At 39.7% G+C, this 8,821-nt stretch overlaps 1 protein-coding gene across 1 annotated transcript; it reads left to right on the top strand.

Moving 5' to 3' along the window:
• Window positions 1–1,102: 1,102 nt before the first annotated feature.
• Window positions 1,103–6,158, top strand: LOC136665041 (immunoglobulin lambda-1 light chain-like). Its single transcript, XM_066642589.1, has 4 exons — window positions 1,103–1,142; window positions 3,866–4,199; window positions 4,503–4,543; window positions 5,733–6,158. The coding sequence occupies exons 1-4, from the start codon at window positions 1,103–1,105 to the stop codon at window positions 6,053–6,055; spliced, it is 738 nt and encodes a 245-aa protein (XP_066498686.1). The 3' UTR covers window positions 6,056–6,158.
• The last annotated feature ends 2,663 nt before the right edge of the window (window positions 6,159–8,821 follow it).

Raw genomic sequence — 8,821 nt, 5'->3', positions numbered from 1 at the left:
TGCAACACTATTTATTATTTTTAATATTGAACAATAATATTTTGTCCATATAGTCATGTAAAATGTAGGTAATATTGTTCTGTACCAGTGGAAATAAGTGGTAAAACAAAGAGCCATTTAGGAGCCGAAAGAGCCGGCTCTTTATGAAGAGCCGAGCCAAAAGAGCCGGCTCCCCAAAAAGAGCTGAAATTCCCATCACTAGTGTTGAGGGAAGAGACAGTGCTGTTTCTTCACTCCTCCGGCCCCTTTGCGGGAGATCGAACCAGCAACTTTCTGTCTCTTATTTTTGAATAGTTTTAGTTTATTTACATTGTTTCATATTTATATCACAAAACTGAGACCTAATTGCTTTGATGCAGTTTGTTTTATAAATTATCATTCTTTCCCTGCCCCTTTCTCTCATAGACAGACTGTGGAGTGAATAAATGTTAATGTGAATGTGAGAATAGAGAGGGGGTAGGTGGCAGTGAAGGATCAGAGTGAAGTGCACTGACCTGGAGATTTCCACAAGAGAGAACTCAGTCAGTAATCAACGTGGAAATAGTAAGTGTATAAGGGCTCTTTAATTCTCACGTAATCCTTTAATGCTTAGATATATGTGCTATTCATGTGCATCATTGTAAATCATCTTTCTTCATTGTAACTACAGTCACAGATGAACATACACTGACTCTGTTTTAATTTGCAGCAGGGAAAATCCAACCGTCCGCGACAGTGTTCAGGAAACTCATGGAAATCCGGGAGAAATAGTTTCTGGGTTAGACAGTCTTTGTAAAATATCACTAACAGAGCACCACCAATAAATAAACACATGCTCTGCCACTGTAAATAGAAGCTACAAGTAGCCAGACTGAAGTTTGATCTGACTGTACATCATGATGATATTTATGAAGAGAACAAACACAATCCAATGTAGAAATGTAGTCATAGAAATAAATGTTTTACGTGGTCTAACTTCAGTTGATTAGTCAGGTTTCATATTTAGAGACCCCTCCCTCTCTCCTCCTGACTCTTATAGCACACCCCTGCTCTCTCTCCTTTATCTGCTCCTCCAGCTGCTCATCTCTTCACTCAGCACACAGAGTCATCACACACTGACAAGATGCTGCCAGTACTCTGCACTCTCTTCACTGCTCTCTCATGTAAGATTTCACAACACTGGAGCTCCTCAGCATTTACCTCCATCTAATGTGAGCATCAACTAATGTAACATGGATGCTGCTTTTATTGCAGGTGTCAGTGGTGTGACTGTGGTGACCCAGAAGCCCCCTGTTCTCACAGCCACTAAAGGAGAGAAGATCACTGTGCAGTGTAATCTGGGGTCTGTTACTAGAAGTGCTGCTCAATGGTATAAACAGGTTCCAGGAGGGGTTCCTCAATATGTATTAAGACATTATCACGGCTGGAGCGCTCCTTCATATGGATCTGGCTTCTCGTCTCCTAAATTCACATCAACACACTCATCTCAGTCTGATTACACTTTGATTATTGATACAGTGGAGGTAGGAGACTCTGCAGTGTATTACTGTCACACATGGGATAACGTACCACAGTGATTCACACCATGACAAAAACCTCCTCACTGCTCACATTCACTTCTGCTTTCACACAGCTGTAGATGTAAAATATCCTCAATAAGAGCTTACAATACTGAAATGGAGGAGGGAAGTTTAACATTTAAAAGTTCACTAAATTTATTGAAAATATATTTCCGCTTTAAAAGGCAGGCAACAAAAATAATGTTTTGAAAAATATGTTGATAAAATAAACGACTTCTTATTTGTTAAATTAAAATGAAAATGCTTCTATAATGCTCTTTAAACAAATCAAAATGTTATCACTAAATGAAAATCTTTGGATGTCATCTATCAATACGACTAACAATGAGCATAAAGGGCTGCTCTCTGGCTGCTCTGTCAGGCTGAAGATAAGCTTAAACAATTCTTACCTCATGCATTTTTTTTGCAATAATTCAAGAATAAAGTCTAGTGTGGAAAACTCCACTTCTTTCTACACAGAAGAGTAGGGTTTGATTCCTTTCTTGAGGAAGAACAGCAGTCTACACCAAAGAGAGTCATAGGGCACAACTCCTAAAAATACAGTGCCTTACATCAGCGTAACATGATCAACATACACTGATCTGCCACTGGGCAGCACAGTGGTGCAGCAGGTAGTGTCTGTTTCACACAACTCCAGAGACCTGGAGGTTGTGGATTTGAGTCCTGTTCCAGGTAACTGTCTGTGAGTAGTTTGGTGTATTCCCCACCTGTCTGCATGGGTTTTCTCCGGGTGCTCCAGTTTCCTCCCACGGTCCAAAAACACTTGTTGGTAGGTGGAGTGTGTGTCACCCTGCGAAGGACTGGTGCCTCCTCCAGGGTGTGTTCTCGCCTTGTGCCCAGTGATTCAGGATAGGCTCCGGACCCACTGTGACCCTGAACTGGATAAGTGGTTTCAGACAATGAATGAATGAATGATCTCCCACAATGAAAATAACCTGAGAAAACACATTGCATTTCCTAAAATATCTCTTGAACAAACAATCAGCAATGGATCACCTGACTACAGTATATCCGTCATTACCAGTGTTACCTTTAAGTGCTGTTTACTCTCATTACTGCACTTTTAATTGAATGATATTACAGAATTTCAAATCCACTGTCTTGTGCTGGGACTAGACCACAACACTCATCCATATCTTCATCTCCAGCTCACCCAGACACCAGTGTTTTAACCTAAAACTGATACACTCAAGTTTAGAGCAAAATAACTGCATGAAGTGACACATTCTGAACACAGGCTTCAGATTTTAATAGATTTCAGATTTACTTCACACAGTCCACATGCTCGGTCAATGTATCACTATTGTATAATGTTCTGTGTGATTTCTTTAATGTCCTGATACTGAAAATAATAAGTACTTAAGGGATGCTGCAGTGGGAAATTAATTACATTTGGCCTCCAGCTTTTGCACAACACAGAGGGTCGTTTCTTTAATTCTGGTTACACTGTCTTCTAACTTCCTCTCAGTGAAGGAAAAGTACCTTGACAGGAGTGAATCTGTGGTTTCTGACTAAATGAGTACTGAAGATGTCCTGTGTAAGACAGTAACTCAGACAGCAGGTCTTCCAGTGCACTGGTTCTGTACTGATGCAACATTACACAACACTCTCAGTCACTGTGTGGACACTGACTTCACAGATAACACTCAGCTCCTCACTGAGGGGGAGACCAGAGGGAACACACAAATCACAGCAGTGATGTAACCCAGCATAAGAGGGAGCCTTAAACATAAATCAATAACACATAAATATACCATATTACATATTAACCACAAACAACAACTGTAAATACACAAAATCCACTTTATAAAGAAGAGAGCACCTAATGCACTATGGGAACAATGCATAATTTCATTCATTGTCCCCTCTCTCTTTCTCCATTTTCCTGCACACACACACACACACACACACACGTGAGACAAGGAACACATTATATTTAAATAGTGCACATGAAAATGAAATATTTGAACTACGTTTGAGACCATTCCCCACTGCAGAAACAGTGTACTATAGTCGTGTCAGTGAAGAAAGTCTCAGCTGATTGGCTGATTAGAGATTCAGGTCCCTCCCTCAGTTCCCTATGAAAGCTCCCTCCACTCTCTCCTCTCTTCATCCTCCACCCTGTTCATCCCTCTGCTGATCACACAGACAATATGCTGCCAACTCTCTGTGTTCTACTCCCTGCTCTGGCATGTAAGATCTCTCCTCCTGCTTTTCTCTCTACACTGATGAGGTGTGTGTGTGATTAGGAGTGTGTGTGAAATGTGATTGTTGCTCATACACTTCAATGTTGCTTTATGTTTCAGGGGTCACTTCACAGAAAATTGTGACACAGACCCCTTCAGTGCAAACTGAGCCAGGCCGCACTGTCAGTCTGGACTGTAACATCGCAAAGGATGAAGGCCTATCTGTCTATTGGTATAAACAGATTCCACAAGCAGCTCCTCAGTTTGTGTTGAGTTTTTATTATTCTCTCAGCTCTCCTGATAAATATGGAGATAATTTTTCATCTGCGCGCTTCACATCTAAAGCCTCCACAAACGTCGACTACCAGCTAATAATCAGTAAAGTGGAAGTAGGAGACTCTGCAGTGTATTACTGTGGAACATGGGACAACTCTGTTAGTGCAGCTGTATCACAGTGATAGAGAGCAGGACAAAAACCTCCTCACTGTTCACACTGACATCTCCATCTGACTGAGCACATCTCTCAGCTTCAGCAGAAAAGTGGAGTGGAAAAGTGGTCTACTGAGCAGGAAGTGGGAAGAAATCCCAGGAGAACAGCAGCTGTGGAATTCCCAGAAACTGAAACGGGATGTGGAAGGACTCAGTGCTGATCACAGACAGTAGAAGAGAGAGCTGAAGTCTAGAGGAGGTTTCAGTTGTGCTACTTTCACTTCTGAAACTGAGGAGGTTATTGTACGGGTGATGATATGAAATGAAGCACTGTGGTATTTGGACAAGGAACAAAGCTCTTCGTCACCGGTAAGAAACTCTTCTCTTTATCTACACTTCACTTCTTTAATGTTTCAGAGTCAGCTTTAATACAAACTGCTGCAGCGTCAGAAACAATGTACTATACATCACTGTGACTAATGGAACACAGAGTGTAAAACATTTAATGTTACAACAGTGGTTTTAATTCTAGTTGTGTTCCTTAAAGTTACATTACATTCTCTTCTTCAGAAGGAGAGGTGAATATTTGTAAACTTTTATTACAGAATTGTGTAAAAAAAAAAACTTTGAAAAGTAATTGTGCAGATGAAATGAACACAGCTTAAAAATCTACAGTTAATAGAGAATATGGTACAATTATGGTCCCTAAATAACGTACTGAATATGTGACCGTTTTTCTGAGAGCACTTTATAACACAGAATAAGGATTTTATTTGTCTTGTTGTTTATTGTTTGATAAAAATGATTGATAGAGATTTAAACTTGGAGACAGACATGAAATAAAGGATGATAAACAGTCTATAATTTCAGAATCTAAACCTGTTTTGCTCTGTTGTGTGTTTGGTTGCTGATAAATATGTAAACACTTTTGTTATTTCAAAACTATGCTTTAAATCAGCTGTTGCTGGAGTTACATTGTTCTCTATAAGGTCTGCTGCAAATGTTTGGGTGCTACGTTCTGTTGATTTTCTAACTGCAAATAAGTTCCAGTTCTCTACAGAGAACACACATCTCAGATTTTAAAGTCACTAATTACCTGCTGGATTTAACACATATTACAAGGAAAAGGACATAAATGAGGTCTGAGTAAGATTTGGGCAGTAACTTATTGTTTACAAAATACATTTAAAATAATTGAATGTTGTGCCTTTCATACTGAAGACTGGGCCATAATTGAGTGTGTGTCTTATAAAATATTCCTGCTTATTTTTACTTAGAGAATGAAAAATAACATCAACTGAGCATTTTAAACTTCTGAGAAAAACTGTTACAAAATTAAGCAAAACATGTTTAAAATCAGAAAACAAAAATGCTTTTTCATGGCGTCTCTCTGTAATCCTCCTCACTGTAACACCATTTATAGTTTTATTAAATGTATAGGTGTTTACTATCAGGACATCGTTATACTTTCAATAACAGCCAACAGTCAATCAAACAGTCTTTAATTCTCATTGTTTGTAGTGTATTAAATCATGTCTTTATCTGTTTCTCTGATCAGACGCTTCTGCCCCGGCTCCTGTTCTGACCCTCTTCCCTCCGTCCAGTGAAGAGCTGAAGTCTAACAAAGCCACTCTAGTGTGTGTGGTCAGTGATATGCCCACTGGGTTTGCTGATGTGAGCTGGCTGGTGGACAGTAAAGCGGTCAGCAGTGGAGTGACCACTGGCTCTGCAGAGCAGCAAACCAATAAGAAATTCAGACTGAGCAGCTTTTTGACCATTGAGAGGTCAGAGTGGGAGAAAGATAAAGACGTAACGTGTCAAGTGTCTTCTGCCTCAAAAACCGCCAGTAAAAAGTTGAAGAAGTCTGAATGTATCGTCTGAACCTGATCACATCTGATACATCTTCATTCTTTTATTCTTCACAGTAACAGAGCTTCATAGAAACAGTAGTTTAACGTGTAGTGACAGAACGCTGACGTCATTAACAAACGCTGGATCATCTCCTGCTGACGTAGTCATTTATCTTTTCTGTTTTATAACATGTTTGTTTGCTGAAGTTTAATAAAATGCATTACTAAAGAAACTGTTGTTCATTTTTCATGGTGATGGAGAGTCCAGTATAATGTTCTAGATATTAATCAGAGACCTCAGCAGCTCAATGAAACACATGTAGAGAATAAGAGTGAGAATGACTAAAGGAGTGAAACATGTTTCTACAGGATTATAAAATGATAAGATAATAAACTGACTGTAGAGTGAAGAGAGATATGGACATTCAGCTACACTGAGATGTTGTGAAACCTGTGGTCACTGATAATGTCACTGGAAATGAAAAATAATGATCTAAAGCAGATCAGAGTCAGTGGTCACTGTCCAGACAAGTGCAGTACAGAGAGTGAATTCAAATGTCAGGCTCCAGTGAGAGATTCAGATCCTGAGGCTTAAACTACACTCAAAAAGAGGTAAAAGACTTCATTTCATATCTTTATATTTAAGTTTTACTGCTACTCAAACAACAGATATACAAATTAAAACGCTAAAAAAGTCCTTTTTATGTGATATGGAATAAACAAAATGTCGAAAAGGGGATGTGCTCAGTGACCGCGTTGTGAACCGTAGACCGTGACCTATGGACTATTAGTGAAGAGCGTCATCTGTCCGCAGAATTGAGACACATCACACATTAAGACACAGGATACACCTGCTCAATTCTGTGCTGTTATTTTAACTCTATGCAAATCAAGACAAGTTTCCATTTCTACTTTCAAGCGTAGAAACCCATGCTGGTAACAAATGCAATGATGAGTTATTGTTTTATTTTATTATTGGTAAAACAAATTAACTTAATAGTTGAAAATAAAATTAAGTAAAATTATGAAGGACATGAGAGTGATCTGTATGATCTTTATGGTGTTTGTATTTGAGAGACCCCTCCCTCTCTCCTCCTGACTCTTATAGCACACCCCTGCTCTCTCTCCTTTATCTGCTCCTCCAGCTGCTCCTCTCTTCACTCAGCACAGAGAGTCATCACACACTGACAAGATGCTGCCAGCACTCTGCACTCTCTTCACTGCTCTCTCATGTAAGATTTCACAACACTGGAGCTCCTCAGCATTTACCTCCATCTAATGTGAGCATCAACTTATGTAACATGGATGCTGCTTTTATTGCAGGTGTCAGTGGTGTGACTATGGTGACCCAGAAGCCGCCTGTTCTCACAGCCACTAAAGGAGAGAAGATCACTCTGCACTGTAACCTGGGGTCTGTTATTAATGATGCTCGTTGGTATAAACATGTTCTAGGAGGGGTTCCACAGTTTGTGTTAAGGAATTTTCACAGCTGGAGCACTCCTGAATATGGATCTGGCTTCTCGTCTCCTAAATTCACATCAACACACTCGTCTCAGTCTGATTACACTTTGATTATTGATACAGTGGAGGTAGGAGACTCTGCAGTGTATTACTGTCACACATGGGATAACTCTGCTAAAGAACACGTACCACAGTGATTCACACCATGACAAAAACCTCCTCACTGCTCACATTCACTTCTGCTTTCACACAGCTGTGGAAGTATAATGTCCTTAAGAGGAACATATAATATTGACTTGGGTATTTAGTGTTTTATTATATTTAAAGAGTGTTTTAAGAGATGGGATGTGGAGTTAGCATAAATGGCGGTACAAAACAATAAATAAACTAAAATATCTTACTCTAATCACTGGTAACGTTCAAATTCAATGCCAAAATATTTTTGCCACAATTTTACCTATGCGATATTTTATTTTATCCTGTGTATGATTATTATTAAATCCTTTTTTTTGGTAAATAAATCTCATGTAATAATATAGAGTTCTACTGTATCATCATTACAATTTACTAATCACTGTAACATGATTACTATTATATATCACTGTACATGCTGTACATAAACACTTAGGTCTATTTTGTCTTCTCAGAGCCTGTATCATGTGCGAGCCCATGTCTAAAATCCTGAAAACTCCACTGTCAGAATCAGAAGCACTGCAGGAGGGTCACTGAAGCTTTGATACCTCAACACTGAAACCTTTACATCACACATTATGAGAAACACTCAGGATATAATTATAATCATACACAGGATAAGATGTAAAATATCCTCTGCCAATCCATTAGAGCTTCACATAGAGCTTCCACACTCTCTTCCTACCTGCAGCCACAAAATGTCTGTTGTTTGAATCCTACCCCTCAACACTAAGGTTGACGTGGCCGTTTATGATCCTTCACAGGGGTCACCAGGTAGGCACCGCCCCTCATCGTTGTTTCACTAAATTAAGTCCACAACACATCCAGAAGGCTCAACAGTGAAGTCTGGTGTCTCAGACCCACCCCACTCCAAGCGAGCTTTATAGTCTGACCTCACCCTTTACCATCAACAACCATAAATCCACACTGGCCTCCCTGGTGACTAAGCCTGTACCTAGCCCCACTGGCACCGTTAATGCATGCTCAGTGCCACCAGTTCCATGTGAACGTTACGTGCTACACCACCAACAACAACAATAGCACCTCTATTAGTGCATGTCTCCAAATAATTTGTACTTTCCTTATCCACAACCACTGACTAGACCTATCAGCTGTTTCTGATAACTTCACAGCTGCCCTTAGT

The sequence above is a fragment of the Hoplias malabaricus genome, chromosome 13, assembly GCF_029633855.1.
Source record: "Hoplias malabaricus isolate fHopMal1 chromosome 13, fHopMal1.hap1, whole genome shotgun sequence".
Classification (NCBI taxonomy): Eukaryota; Metazoa; Chordata; class Actinopteri; order Characiformes; family Erythrinidae; genus Hoplias; species Hoplias malabaricus.
Note: the sequence above shows the minus strand (reverse complement) of the source record. Positions and strands in the feature narration are given on the sequence as shown.

Coding starts and splice junctions, on each gene's coding strand:
- LOC136665041 (XM_066642589.1), top strand. CDS start 1,103: ATGCTGCCAGTACTCTGCACTCTCTTCACTGCTCTCTCAT. Junction 4,200..4,502: donor GTTAGTGCAGCTGTATCACA/GTGATAGAGAGC, acceptor TATGAAATGAAG/CACTGTGGTATTTGGACAAG. Junction 4,544..5,732: donor AACAAAGCTCTTCGTCACCG/GTAAGAAACTCT, acceptor TTCTCTGATCAG/ACGCTTCTGCCCCGGCTCCT.